Raw genomic sequence first — 16060 nt, 5'->3', positions numbered from 1 at the left:
TTAAACAAATGTTCTCTTTACCTTACACTAGTTAAGAAATCTGTATATGTGTTATTTAAAGTGACAAAATTAGTGGACCAGAGGAATGCTGTCGATATAATTTACTTGGACTTCAGTAAAGTATTTGATAAAGTAGACCATAACCTACTACTAGATAAAGTAGAAAAATGTGGGTTAGACAGCACCACCACCAGATGGATTCATAACTGGCTGACCAACCGCACTCAATGTGTAGTCCTCAATGGAACTACATCCACATGGAGGGAAGTATGCAGTGGAGTACCCAAAGGCTGTGTTTTAGGCCCAGTACTCTTCAACATCTTCATCAATGACTTGGACAGGGGGATAGACGGGGAACTCATCAAATTTGCAGATGACACCAAGCTGGCAGGAATAGCCAACACTCCAGAAGATAGGCTCAAGTTACAGAAGGATCTTGACAGACTTGAACATTGGGCGCTATCTAACAAAATGAAATTCAACAGTGAAAAAAGTAAGGTTCTACATATAGGGAAAAAAACCCAAAATGCACAGGTACTGTATATGTGGTACCTTGCTTAATAGTAGTATCAGTGAAAGGGATCTTGGAGTCCTAGTGGACAACCATTTAGATATGAGCCAGCAGTGTGGAGCAGCTGCCAAAAAAGCCAACACAGTTCTGGGCTGCATAAACAGAGGGATAGAATCAAGATCACGTGAAGTGTTAATACCACTTTATAATGCCTTGGTAAGGCCACACTTGGACTATTGCAATCAATTTTGGTCGCCACGATGTAAAAAAAATGTTGAAACTCTAGAAAGAGTGCAGAGAAGAGCAACAAAGATGATTAGGGGACTGGAGGCTAAAACATATGAAGAACGGTTGCAGGAACTAGATATGTCTAGTTTAATAAAAAGAAGGACTAGGGGAGACATGATAGCAGTGTTCCAATATCTCAGGGGTCTCCACAAAGAAGAGCAAGTCGGGCTGTTCTCCAAAGCACCTGAGGGTAGAACAAGAAGCAATGGGTGGAAACTAATCAAGGAGAGAAGCAACTTAGAACTAAGGAGAAATTTCCTGACAGTTAGAACAATTAATCGGTGGAACAACTTGCCTGCAGAAGTTGTAAATGCTCCAACACTGGAAATTTTAAAGAAAATGTTGGATAGCCATTTGTCTGAAATGGTGTAGGGTTTCCTGCCTGGGCAGGGGGTTGGACTAGAAGACCTCCAAGGTCCCTTCCAACTCTCATATTATTATTATTATTATTATAAAGTAATCTTTAAAGTAGCTCTCTAATGAACTCCATGAGTATCTAATGGTGACCACCCTAAGTCTTGCTATTTATTACATAAAGCCATATGAATATTTCTACTTTTTACAAGAAATTGTGAAAGTCCAAGGAGGCAAAGTGTTATTAACATCAATATTTAAATATTTGCAAATGATAGGGCAGATATGTGATAAAACTAAACAAAAATTTTTAGGAGCATGTGAAGACTGCTTTTGAGGCTTTCATAATGACTTAAAATCAAGAGTGAAGAATATATTTTGGACTGAACAAACTGAGTTTCTATTTAGTTTGCAGTCACTGGCTCCCCGTGCTTGAATGAAAAAGCTATGTATTGAATCATGAAAAATCCAACTGAAAGCATTAAAAAATATTTAATGATAATAATTGCACTTTTGATTAGAGCATATTACATTTTTATTTCTAGGCTTAAAATATTATTATTAAATGATATACTTTCTGATTTATCCCAGTTACAAACAGCCATATTGTTATTGATATTTGAAGTACTCTTCCTTCTCCTTATTATCACCCTAAATGAAGTTTGACAGTATGGAAAATCTGATTATTATTTTTTTTTAAAAAAGCCTAGATTGCTCCATTGATCTAAGAGGGTTATTTCATAATGGTACTAAACCATTCTTGCCATGAGATAACCAGAGTAATTGAGCAGATAACACAATTAATCCAACAGAAACTTTCCATTGCAACTTTAAGGTTCTTCCAGATTAGTATTACCAGTCAACAGAAACTATATTCTATCCTTTCTTCACTGACGATGGGAAGAGAAAGGGGCTGAAAATGGAAATTAAAATTATGGTAGCAGTGCTTTAAAAAGACTGGAAAAATATGTTCACATTAAATGAAAAACCAAACTGTTTGGAGATAGATGCAAAGAAGTATGTTTATATTGGAATGTGCTACAGTGATAACCAGGATCCCTGCCAACAAACATCTGGAGAGGGAGAGAGCCCAAATGAACCAACTCTACAGATTATATATATAGTTTGTTAGAACACAAAGAATAGATAAAATGAATATTATAAATAAAACACAATCTTTATACAGGAATGTTTTTGACAGATAAACTATTAGGATGACATCAATATTATTTTTCACATTAGATTCCAAGCTTAGATAAAAGCAGTACACCAAATGTTATTAATTGTATTCATATTCTTTCACACTATTCTGTTCACACTTAGAAGATAAGACCGTTGTCTGGTTTCTGTCTCCATTCCAGGATCACAGAACTGAATTCTAGAACTATGAAGCTAAAAGTAGAAGATAGACTATATATGGGGAAGGACAGCTGTACAGAAAGGGTAAATGCAATCAGCCTATGATTGCATTGCCACACAGTGCTGGCTCATATTTAAGTTGGAATCCTAGTGGACAATCACTTAAATATGAGCCAACAGTGTGCGGCATCAGTACCACTTTACAAAGCTTTAGTACCGCTTAACAAAGCCTTAGTAAGATCACACTTAGAGTAACACATTCAGTCCTCGTCACCACAATATAAAAAAAGATGTTGAGACTCTGGAAAGAGTGTAGAGAAGAGCAACAAAAATGATTAGGGGCCTGGAGACTAAAACATATAAAGACAGTTACAAGAATTGGGTATGTTGACTCTAATGAAAAGAAAGACTAGATATCATAGCACTATTCCAATATTTGAGAGGCTCTTACACAGATGAGGAAGTCAGACTATTTTCCAAAGGATCAATAGGCAAGACAAGAAATGTTGGTTGGAAACTAACCAAGGAGAGAAGCAACCTAGAACTAAGGAGAAATTTCCTAATGATGAGAACAATCGTCCAATGGGATCACTTGCCTTCAGAAGTTGTGGGTGCTCCATCACTGGAAGCTTTCAAAAAGAGAGTGGACAACTATTTGCCTAAAAAGGTATCAGGTCTCCTGTTTGAGCAGGGGGTTGGACCAGGGGTGAAATCTAAAAATTTTCCCTACCAGTTCTGTGGGCATGACTTAATTGGTGGGTGTGGCTTGGTGGTCAGAGGACTGGGTGGGCGTGGCCAACAACAATAAATAATAAAAATGATAAATAAGGAATACAAAACAATAAGAGGTACCAAAAACCAACTTTCACACTTTACACACATACACAATACAACACAACTGACTCACACACAATGTAAAAGCAGCTGCACTTCATCCAAAATGGCCCCTGCAACAAGCAGGAACCTCACACTTTCACACTTTACACACACAACACAACTGACTCACACACAATGTAAAAGCAGCTGCACTTCACCCAAAATGGCCCCTGCAACAAGCAGGAACCTCACACTTTCACACTTTACACACACACAACACAACTCTCACACACACACACACACACACACACAATGCCACATACAGCTTTGTGAGATTTTGTGTGTTTGTGTAGTTAGAGTGAAACACTACAGAAACACACCAAATCTCAGAAAGCTGCACAAATATTTTATTTTATTATTTTTATTTATTTTTTTAGAACAGGGGTCTCCAACCTTAGTAACGTAGTTTGTGGACTTCAACTCCCCGAGTTTCTCATTCAGCAAAGCAGGAAGTCAAAGCAAGCTTTTTTTCCCCTTTCAGTAGGTGAAGAAAGCATGGCGTTGCCAGACCGAAAGGAGCAGTAATTATAGGTAGGTGAGGAGGGGGAATTGGCTGGGCATGGGTGGGGGCTCTTGTAAGTGGGGGCTGTTAAAAAGTGAGTTTAAAAGCCTGTGAGGAACAGAAAATTCCTCTGGGATCGCCAGAGGAGGCTTTTAAAACCTCAGGGGTTTTTTTGTTTTTTTTCCCCCCTTCGGCTGAAGAGGGTTTTTTTAAAAAAACTTTTAAAGAGTTTTGACGATCTCTGCTCAGCCCCGCGATTATTAGAGGGTTTTTTTTTTTACTTTTAAAGGCATGTTTTGGCTGAAGAAAAACTTTTAAAAGTAAAAAAAAAACCCTCTGCTGATGGTGTGGCTCAGCAGAGGCAGGGGGCGGGGCCAGGGATTTTTGCTACCGGTCCTCCGAACCAGCAGCTGCCATTGCTACATAATTGGGCAAGCCGGTGTGAACCGTGAGCATTTCACCCCTGGTTTGGACTAGAAAACCCACAAGGTCCCTTCCAACTGTATTATTCTATATTCTATGTTTATAAAGAATCCAGCAGAATGGCTTTTTTCTTCTTCTGACAATACCAGGAAAAGAAATCTTTTCAAAATTTATGAGGTTATAACTGGTAGAATTACCAGGCATTATAAGAGATACAGCCCTGAGTTTAAAATGTGGTTAATTAATGACAGCTCTGAAAGACGAGAGAAATGCTGAAGCTGTATAAAGACCATGAACATACAAAAAAATATTGCAATAATGGCGTACATTTATAAAATGTAACAATGTGTGAATGCTTGACAGACAGAAGTAATAATGAGAATAAGTGAACTTTAGTATACATCCAATATATAAGCTAGTATCATGCTTTATACCAATGTAATTTCACTGTACTATAAATAAGCAAATGCATATGCACACAGGCACGTACACACTTAGACATAGTTACTGAGTTGTCTTGTTGGTGACAGATTAAAATTATCTAGCGTGATTGCTTCAGACATATAAACTGAGTTCCCAAATGGCAATTACTTGATTTTTAATAGAAAACTCTTCAGACTGTAAATGCATTATGAGCAACAATATTTCTATTCTACCTTGGATTAAAACTCAGCCCGCTAATGTACTTGTAATAGTCAGCAGTTAAATCACTGGTCTAACTCAATGTCTCCTCACAGTTAACATTCAACAGGCAGAAAATTTTAACTACATAGCAAGTTGTTTACTGTTTGTCATTTACTTATCCTCAGATGTGGCCTGTACCACACTTCGGAAAATCTCCTTCTTCCCCTTGAGCTTTCACAAAATAGTTTTAGATAAAGTCCATATGAATTCAGGTTTGACTAAAATTAGCTTTAGATCTACTTTTTGTGACAAACATTTACAAACTATATCAAACCTATTTATCTAATCAACAGAATCAAGTAATCATACTTCTTCCCAGTTAAGGGCTTCTAAATAGTGGTAATGGTTAGTGATTTAAGATATCAGTATCAGAGATAAAATATTTCTCAAAATTTACCTCCTAAAACTGTGGAATATGGTTGGATGTTCAATCTAGTGCTACAAAACTATTGGCATCCTTCTACAAGACCAGTGAAACTGTTGATTGGTTGCCCTATCCATTTTATTTGGTTGAAATAAAGAGCAAATAAATATTTGGTTGTACAAAGAGCAATAGGCAAGTGCTGTTCATTCCCACCCTGGGAGCTCCAATTTATTTTTAAAAAAATCCTATCATTTATCAGTTGCCATGAATATGTTCTTGATAAGGAGACATTAGGGGGATGTAAAGCAAATGAATCACTCTGAAAAACTGCAATACCAATCACTTTCTTCTAACACCATGTAATTCTGATACAGTATGTTTTATTTTTAAAGGCCAACTTCTGGATGGAGAGATCTTAACAAATGGGTAATACGGCATCATTTTAAAAAGTTATATCAGATTTCAAAAAAGGAAATCTTCCAAACATAAAAGGCTTGGTTTAAAAAGAAATGAAAGGAGAAGTTTAAAAAAGATTCTATAGAACTATCCTATTCTTTCATGATATGAAAACATGGGGTCATCTAATAAGCACCGAAATATTCAAGATGCAGAGAACAACACTATAAACAATTTACTCAATGTGGAGAGATTCAGTTCATGTCATACTTAAACTATGCAACTATATACATTCTGTGGTAGCACGACTGATATCTATGTTTCTTATCAAAGGAATCATGAAGTTAAGTAAAGGCTACAAGATTTGAGAAAATACACCACTAAAATATCAATCTTTGGAAAACACAATCAAGATAATGTTATCATGAAGACTTTCCAGAGGTATCTGGCTAGCTAATGAAGACAAAGAGTGAAAAAAAGCCACAACTGATTCTGCTAAGAGAATGAAAGCTAGTTACTTTGTCCTCACTCAGAAAAATACACTGTGGGAGTAGATTAGGATTGAATTTTCTTCTTAAACATGATGAGATAGTCCAGTTTTATAAATGTTTTTAAAAGCTCTACATTCTTGTCAGTTGCAGAATCAAACGGCCACATTATACAAAATAGGAAGAATTGTACTGTTCAACCTGAAGTAAATATGCAACCTTTTTGAAAATTAAGAGAGCTTAAAAAAGAGTAACCTTATCATCAATCAGATCCAATATGATACATTGTGTGTGGATTTAAATTAAAAATCAGTAGAAGGATTTGCCATTTTGGAATGTGGTCCTAAAAGAACAAGATGCCGCCTTAAGCCCCATTTTTGTGGCCCTCAACCTTTTTCCACAATTACATTGCTAAGGATCATAACTCATTCATTATTGTTTAAGTGCTTTGGGAATGCTGGAATCCAGATTATCTTTGAAGAAGCCTCTAGTAGACTATTTTTAAATGAATTTGTCAAATCTTCCATTCACCCTTTTGTTTTCCTTGCCTTCTTTCATATTCCCATATCATATTTAATGCAGTTTTTACATTCACATCCCTGTCTTAATGTTCCCTTTAATTGTATTCATTTTATGTATTCAATTCATGCTTATACTTATATATATTATATAATACGTACTCGACAAATAAAACTAAATAAAAAAAATTAAAAAAAATAAAACTTTATTAATAAAGATATATCACAAATTTGTACCTCAAAAAGCTACAAATCTGGAATCTAAAAAGATAAATAAAAAGTATTTTTTGCCTCTTTTCTTGCTTCTTTTAACTTTAATATACTGTTTTTATGCTTTTAATATTTTATTGTACACTGCCCAGAATCCTTCTGTGAGGGATAGGTATGGTTCTTAAATACGAGAAATAAATAATAATAAATGTCTTTCTACTAGATATATCAAGTGGTTTTTATTTTCTTCAATTGTGTCCAATTGTCAAAGGCTGCTTGGACAAGTCCTTGCAATTTTCTTGGCAAAGTTTTCAAGTAGTTTATCATTGCCTCCTTTCTAGGGCTGAAAGAAAGTGACTGGGCCAAGGTCACCCAGCTAGCTTTGGTCGTTAGGCAAAATTTGAACTCACAATCTCTCAGTTTCTAGCCTGGTGCCAAACTTGCTCTCATATTAGGGTATATCTCTTGTCACAAATGTAAGGTTACTGATCTTATGCCAAAGATAATATACTCTTTTTAGAGTTTTAGATAATTATTAATGTTATTTTTGTTTTAAAAAAATAACACCCAAATCTTTGTCATATCCATATTTGGAAAAGGACTATTTTTAGTTGCTGTTCAACTAAAAGCTCACTTTCACTGTTATAGCCTCCCACTGCATGTCCTTGAAATGCCTTTGATTGAATAATTTAGAAATAGAATATGAAAAAATGGTTTTTAATTTTATTTTTCCCCATTGCAAAATTGCTGGAATTTTTTCATTTACATAATGAGTTTATATAGTATTTACTTAACATTTCAGTGACCAATAACAATGTGAGCTAGATAAAAATATGCAGTAATTTTGCAATTATCACCTTTGGCTTCAGTAAAATGCGAAATAGGAAGAGGTAGGCAGCTGAATGGTGCCAATAAAGAGAAATAGATATCATTTTCTTTTACATGGCATAATTGCTACATAAGCCATGATCATTCCACAGGTTTTGTTAGATCTAGTTCCATCTTTCAGAATAACAAGAAAGGAGACCTTCTCAGCTATAATCTAATGAAACATTAGCTACTGTACTTGCAGTGATAGAGAACAACAAACTATAAGATTTTAGGTAAGTTTCGACATTTTTTAAAACTTTATTCATTTCAAACACAATTTTCTTCAAACACAATTGAAGAAAATAAAAGAAAGAATATTAAGAAAGAAAAGCCATAACACAAAGCTACAATTTTGGAATCTAAGGAAATACACGAACAGTGTTTCTATATCTGAACTGAATGTCTTCACATTAGATATATTAGAGTATAATGTACAGTTTATTGAAATTATTGGAAAAGTTATGGCAGAAGAACTTCCAGCAGGTAACTTTAGTGATTTGACAGGTAGAAGATATGACTGCCTGCCTGTCAAATCACTAAAGTTACCTGTTGGAAGTTTTCTGATACATTGAAGAATTCTAGGAGGTGTTTAATAACCAACTTTAACACTTTGTGTCACCAGCATGTCTTCTAAAGAAACAATTAGATAACAACTATAAATAGGTCTACTTGTTCTGGTTGTTATTTTTTTGTAATAAATGCCTAAAACAGGGGTGTCAAACTCGCGACCTGTGGGCTGGATGCGTCACACGCTGGCCATGCCCACCCCCAGTTTAGTGAAGGGGAAAAAAGTCAGGATACGTCACGGGATGACATGACGCCATGAGTTTGACACCCCTGTCCTAAGATAAATAACCAGTGATGAAGTCAAGATATAAACTTTAAAATCTTACCTGAGTTCCTGCACAATTGAATCCACATGTGCTGTAAAAGAAGGAAAAACTGAATCAACTTATTTGTTTGGTTTTTTTAACCTGCTCACTTCTGATAAAAAAGTAACCCTTTTCTTAGCAGGGTTACTTTAATTTCCCCCCAGGCACAGGATTATTATTATTCTGAGTAGCAACTATTAAGTAGTGAATTCTATGATGACTTTAAAAAAAAAAAGATGCAGATGGTTTTCTACCACACTAGAAGATGAAAAATACTGCACAATGGATAAAATTTACCCCATAGTTTCTTTTAAAATAAATACAATTGCTACTTATAGCAGTAGTAGTGTTGGTTATACAATGAAAAATCATATTTTTTAGAGATGATTTCAGAGTGAAGAACTCTGCTGCTTATTTATTTATTTACCTGCCTGAAAAAGAATAGATGGTTTATTGGAAAAGCCATTAGATCTTTTACTCATCTTTCACCCTACCTTTGGAAAAACAGTTACTCTTGTAAGCCTCTTTCTTTCAAGAGAGAAGCATTTAAGGCTTAAATATGCTTAACTATTTTGGTAAATAAGAGTGATAACCTCCTTAATGTTTAAAGAAATTATGGCAGTATGTTAACTTTGATTAGAAACTACTAAAGAAACTAGGTTAGCCTATAGCTCCCTGCAGACTTAGTCAAACAGAAGCTCACAACAATGTTCAGATGTGCTGCAGTAACTTCATTATTCCATTGCAATTAATCACCTCATTTGGGAGTTGTTTTTCATCCTGCTAATCTAAATGGAACTGTTGTCATTGATCTCAACTGAGGGTAAAGGAAGCTTTTTAAAGAATCGTATAGATGTAGATCAGTGGTGGGATCCTACCGGTTTACCAACCGGTTCGCTAAGCGCGCACTTCGCAAAGCAAGAGATGCGCGTATGTGCACAGTTTGAAGAAAACTGATTTCCTGCATCGCTGCTGGCAAGGAAAATAGCTGAGGTGCAGCAATCTACTATGCCACGCCGATCAGCTGGGCTTCGGAAATGGAAATATAGGAATGACGCAGGGATGGGCGGGCAGGCCCACTTCAAAATTGGGGGTGAACCGGTTCGCTCATGGTTGAAAGTCGGAGCTAACAGTTCACCTGATCTGGTCCGAACTGGTAGAATCCTACTACTGATCTAGAGTGACATCATTATAACTAGTTATATTACTAGTACTAAGGTATCTGGGTTGATAACCTCTGGGTGACTACAAGATGGCAGCAAATGGTCAAATTTATCTTTGCTACCATCTACCGTTTGAAATTATGCAGTTTACGATAGCTCCATACTTTACACTCACTAAAGTGAATACCAAAATGTGCATGGATATAAAAAATGTATAGCAATTTGTTTGGAATTTTGGGAAGTGCTTTACAAAATTCTAAGCAACTTACTTTTAAAAAGACAGACATAAAATAGAAAATTATTGGATTGTATTATTTAACTCCTTCATCTATAAATACAATGTTATGTGATAATGATAAATTCATGGTTTGCACATTAGTTTCTTACACACAGAGACATCTTTCACATTGAAATGTTATAATGCAGTAGTTCTCAAATGGTGGGTCATGAAATCCTGGGAGTTCACAAATAAATAGAGAGGCCCTGATCACTATCCACAAGAGTGTAAGTAGCAGGACTTGGAAACAGCAGTCATTAAACCAGGGGTGAATTTCAGCCGGTTCTATCTGGCTCAGGCAAACCTGTAGCAGCAGATATGGGAGGCTCCGTCCACCCACACAGACATCATGTCATCACTTTTTGGCAACATTTTAAATTTCTGTGCATGCACAGAAGGCTTTGCACATGTGCAGATGACGGCACATGGGAGAAAAGCGAGCGTGTGTGCTGCGCACACACATTTGCAAACCGGTAGGGAAGGTAAGTGAATTTCACCCCTGCATTAAACCCAGAATTAGCAACAACAGCATGGTCTGGAAATAGGAGTAGGAATCTCAATGGGGAAGAAAACAGGACAGGAAGACTCCAGAAACTGGTCTTGAAGAAAAAAAATTGGAACTACCAAATGTCTTGCAGGAATTCTGCTTCCAAAACTGAATACCAAGAACAAGTTACAAGGGAAGATACAAGTCCATAGAAAGATATAGAATGATACTGACTGGCCCAGAAAGAACAAATAGATATTTCAGCAGAATTGTAGTCAAAAACCCTGATCCAATTGCAGGAAGGAATTTGTGTTTTATTAGTATGATGAGACTATTGCCTTATACACTGTAAGCCGCCCTGAGTCTTCGGAGAAGGGCGGGGTATAAAGGTAAACAAAAAAAAAAAAAAAAGTATAAGAATCAGATAAGTTCAAGAAGTTTCTTACATTGATATGTTCCAAACTCCATATGGGCTTCCAAAAACCAGTCTTTTCTCATTCATTTTTTCAGCATTCCACACTTATGTGTACATATTCTTTTCTATATGCTGATGTACATCTGGACCTACTTCTGGGGAGTACAGCATTCAAAAGCTCCATTCAGTGCTCCTGGAACCTGTGAGAACTCATTCCTAAATCATCAGTAAAACGGAGTTTTCACCAAGCCCTGACTTTGCACGTGCACAGGGCCATGACACTTCAATTAGGAACATTTGAAGTTAGCTATCACTCCTGGTACTTCCAAGGGGGGGGGGGGAAACTCATTACAACAGTGGAAAATATATGCAGTTCTGATTTGAATTGTTTGGTTCTTGATTTTTCTGAACTTGCTTTTCATTTTGAAGACATTTTGTTACTGACTAAGTAACATCATCAGTGGATAGGAGAGTGATATTTGATGGTTGTTTATATATGGCAGCTTGTCCTATCAGTCTTGATTGGAGTATTATTTCTTCCTTGATTACTCTTTTGATTGTAAACAGGTAGAAGACTGGCAGGTAGAAAACTGGAACATATACAGGAGCATAGCAGTCAGAAGACATAATGAAAATTCCTTAATTGCACAACACATTGACAAGCTCCAGCACAATTTCAACTGGAAAACCATAGAATTAATCAAGGTAGATCCAAAAACATAATACAATTTCTAACAACTTGGCACTCTGACAAATCAGCTGGTAACAAAAACACTGAGATGAGCTCTATCTAGAAACCATTTTAAAAATGTAGCAATTAAAGGCGGCAGAAACAACCAAACAACCTTAAGTACATTGATCCTCATCACAACATCACTAAGTCAATGAAACAATACAGCAGTCAAGGCTGATAAGAAAACCTACCATATTTAAACAGTCAGAAAACTTCACTCCCCTATACCGTGTACTGATGAAGTTACCTAGGCTGGTTATTAAATATCTGAAGAAAAACAAGTTCAAAGAAGAGCTCAGTAGTCAGAGGAACATGAAAGCTATTATTTTAGAAGGACCCAGCTCCACAAAGTTTGATAATTGCTGATTTCTGATGTAATGAGTTAAGCATCTCTGCATCTTTTAAAACAAAAACTTTATAGGGGTCAAAGTGCTGTAAAGAGGGGTCCCTAAACTTGTCAAAACAAATATGAAGCACATCTTTTTGAATTGTTAAAGCAGCCACATTTGTTACAAGTCTCAGGTGACTGTGATAGAAACTGCTTTTGGTCATCTTGACAGATAAGAAGTGAAGTAATCATATGTGCATATGGTATGTATGTGGAGAAGTTGGAAGCAGCTTCAGAGCAGAACTTTGCAGTGATGTAGCTCTTTTAATGATTCAAAAAGGAACATTTCATAGCCATTTCCACGCATTGTAGTTTAGGCTTTTCACACAATCTTTTCACAGCCTTAATATTTGAAAATGCTTACAATGAGAAGGAAGAAAATTACCATATGGCACTGAGCTTATTTTGAATTCACTGCATTAAGAAAATGCCTTCAAATCAGAGATGGGCAAACAGGCCTCCGCTCATAAATTGAAAGGAGTTTTCTGAGCATTCAGACAAAATATTTGAAAGGCCTTGAGTATGGAAGACACTCATCCATACAGTTAGGTCACTTTCTTTGGTTAGAACTGATGTTTAGAGCATAATTTTCTACTGGGGATAATTGGGTCTGTAATCCATTCCCATCATAGGAACCACTGACACATTTTTACTACTAGTGTCTTTCTCCATTTTCTATTCCTTACTATAAAGCAGGGGTCTCCAACCTTGGTCCCTTCAAGACTTGTGGACTTCAACTCCCAGAGTTCTGGACTCTGGGAGTTGAAGTCCACAAGTCTTAAAGGGACCGAAGTTGGAGACCCCTGCTATAAAGGAGGTTTTTCCTGCAGTGGGAAAAATCATGGCAAAGAATGCTTGGGCAGGACCATTTATTCATCTATTACATTTTTTAATCTTACTTTTATTATTTTATAAGTTACTCAAGATGGCAAACATACATAGTACTTCTTCCTCCTCCTCCTCCTATTTTCCTCACAACCACCACCACCTTGTGAAGTGGATTGGGTTGAGAAAGTGTGACAGGCCCAAGGTCACCTATCTGGCTTTCATGCCTAAGGCAGTATGGGAAGAAAGTGACTTCAATATCCGCTATGACATATTCTATGTCACCTTTGTCATGCACATCATCCACTAACCTCGGCCATGTTTGAGCTCAGTAAATCCCAGGTCATAAAACAAAGAACTACTTAAGTTTTTCTGCTCATACGGACTCTTGGGATGAACTGGCTGAGTGCATCTCCCTTTAAGATATTAACAACTCAATCAAAACCCATAGGAAATCTTTTAGGACATGTAAATCCTTTACACAAAGAAAGAGTTTGCGATTGACCAAAGGATGAAAGGCCATTGAGCTAAACTTTCCTTTTAAGAATAAGCAAAGGATCGCTTTCTCTGTGGGACTACCACTTCTAACTACAATGTTAATTAAGCAGGAAGACAAGTGATATGGAGCTGGCTGAGAATTTCTGGGAATTGGGCCGTGATAGCTCAGGCAGTTAGAAGCCTGTTATTAGAACACAGCAGCCTGCAATTACTGCAGGTTCAAGCCCGGCCCGAGGTTGACTCAGCCTTCCATCCTTTATAAGATAGGTAAAATGAGGACCCAGATTGTTGGGGGGACAAAGTCAATAAGTTGACTTTGTAAATATACAAATAGAATGAGACTATTGCCTTATACACTGTAAGCTGCCCTGAGTCTTCGGAGAAGGGCGGGATATAAATGTAAATTAAAAAAAAAAAGTCCATAAGTCTTAAAGTTGCCAAGGTTGGAGACCCCTGATATGGAGGAAATGTGGGGGGCGGGAAACCACCTGGAAGCTTAGCAGGATGCCTAACTGAACACCCCCTTTTGGCTATCCAGCTAATTACAGTTTCCAATAATTTCTACTGGGCAGGCTCTGTAAATCATAGGAAGAAGAAGGTGTCTTCCAGCTATAAGTTGCAACCTTTTAGGTTATTTCAACAACAACTAACGTTTGAATCAGATTACTTGCCCTGAATTGTTCATTATATGCATTCTCTCCTTGCACCAGCATATTCAAACATGCTATAACTAAGCAGATGCTTCAAAGGTCCTTCATAGAGTCATATGTCAAAGTACCCTTAAAGTGCCCTTAAAGTAATGGATTGTAGCAAATTAGATTTATTAGCATTACATTCAGTCATTGAAGTTCTCCCACAAACTTTGCAACTAAAATCTGTTTCAAATGAAAGTAAAATATCCCCATTTATTTACTTTTATATATGCCCATATCCCATTTTCAACGAAGGGTCACAAAGAACATTAACAATTATAATAAAAAGTTATTTTCCTTAAGGGGTTGTATTACTAGTCAATCATGTTTTCCAGATGTTTACATCATTAAGGGGCCTTTTAATCTCAATATTGCATTGCCATCTGTTCCACTCCTTACCCAATGAGAATCAGAAAATGGATTTAGAAAATATATGAAAAGGTATATATGAAATATATATACATATTTTAAAGAATTGGACTATAGCAGTGTTTTAGGTAGACAAAGATTCATTTGGAAAGGTGTTGTTTTTTTTTAAAAAAAATGGTTATAGCAGAGTTTGTTCAACAGAGAACAGAAATTCACTAAAATGCATGTCCCTCGTTTACCAAAGTTAGCATATAATTTGAAAAGGATCAGTTGCACTGAGGAGTTTATATTCTGTTCCAAAATCATTGCTTGCGTGGCAAAAGCCATTTAGTGTCAAAATATCAGAGAGCTTCTGTTGGGAAATTTTTTAAATTGTCTGTGTGAAATTTATCATGCATTAGAAAGATTGTCTTTCCCCTTTCATTCCCCAATGCATGTAATAACATTTCACCTCATAATGCTTGCATTTTCTGTCCTGGCTTGATTAAAATGAGCCCTAAGGAAGGTGTTGACTGAGTGACTACACATTTGGGAGACTGTGTAGAGATCATTATGCTTCATGGTGTGGTGGGCACAGGGTCAGAGAAGGGGGTCTTTTAAGCTAACTCACCCTTGATTCCTCTTGAACGGGTACGTAACTTTTTATCTTCTCCATCGGCATCCATCTGCAAGAAAACAGGAAGCATTCAATTAAATCTATTTACCACTGAAGACAGTTCTGATGTCTTACAAATGAAGAATTTATTAATCTGTTGTAAGTCATCCATGAGTGACTTTCAATGACAGTTCAGAATAGTATTTCTTTAAATGCTCTCAATACAACTGCCAATGAGTTACAAATGACTAGTGACTTAGGGATTTACATTCTAATTGCAATAAAAAAATATGTGTGTATTTGTATATGTGTGTATGTACCCAGATGACAACTCCTTCTAGACTAGAACATAGCCTAGTACTTTGTTCCCCTCCCCAATAAATGTTTCCATCAAGATTCAAGCAGGGCATGAAGACTACTGTATATTGGTGCCTTTCAGGAAGTGGCATACAGTAACAAACTGCGTGCAAATATTGAAGTTCCATTTATCTGTTGTAATCATTATTATCAAGAGATGTATCACTACATGCATTTGTCTAATATCCTTTTAAATTCATGGAGGGATGAATTGTTTGGCAACAAATTTCATATATTTCTGTTGTTTGGAGAAGGCAATTTTTTGTCTGCCCTAAATTGACTGTCATGTCAATTTTGTTTAAAATTATAGAAGAGTTTAAGTTTAAAGTTATAAGAGAAGAGAAAAGAATAATAAGCATTTTTCTCAGCAGTAATGTGCATTATTGGATAGGTTCTTGGTACCTATTAAGAAAATGGCGTTATGAGATTCAGCAACCACAGCCCATCCTCTCCCTAGAAACATGTACTGTATGTTGGTACAGTTTGGAAACATGCTGAAATGTTTGTAAATGTAACATTGTATATGAAAATCTATGTCCATACTAC

General features: G+C 36.3%; 1 protein-coding gene across 1 annotated transcript in view; it reads right to left on the bottom strand.

Annotated features, from left to right (window-relative positions):
• ST18 (ST18 C2H2C-type zinc finger transcription factor) overlaps nt 1-15227 on the bottom strand; it is a 95382-nt gene extending 80155 nt beyond the window's left edge. The window contains exons 1-2 of the mRNA XM_058174469.1: nt 15173-15227; nt 8737-8767 (exon numbers count right to left, since the gene is read on the bottom strand). Coding sequence (XP_058030452.1) covers nt 8737-8767; nt 15173-15227 — 86 coding nt within the window. The remainder of the gene's footprint in view (nt 1-8736; nt 8768-15172) is intronic.
• Nucleotides 15228-16060: the final 833 nt, after the last annotated feature.

Source organism: Ahaetulla prasina, chromosome 3 (assembly GCF_028640845.1).
Source record: "Ahaetulla prasina isolate Xishuangbanna chromosome 3, ASM2864084v1, whole genome shotgun sequence".
Classification (NCBI taxonomy): domain Eukaryota; kingdom Metazoa; phylum Chordata; class Lepidosauria; order Squamata; family Colubridae; genus Ahaetulla; species Ahaetulla prasina.
The sequence above is the reverse complement of the archived record's forward strand: the minus strand, read 5'-3'. Positions and strand labels throughout refer to the sequence as shown.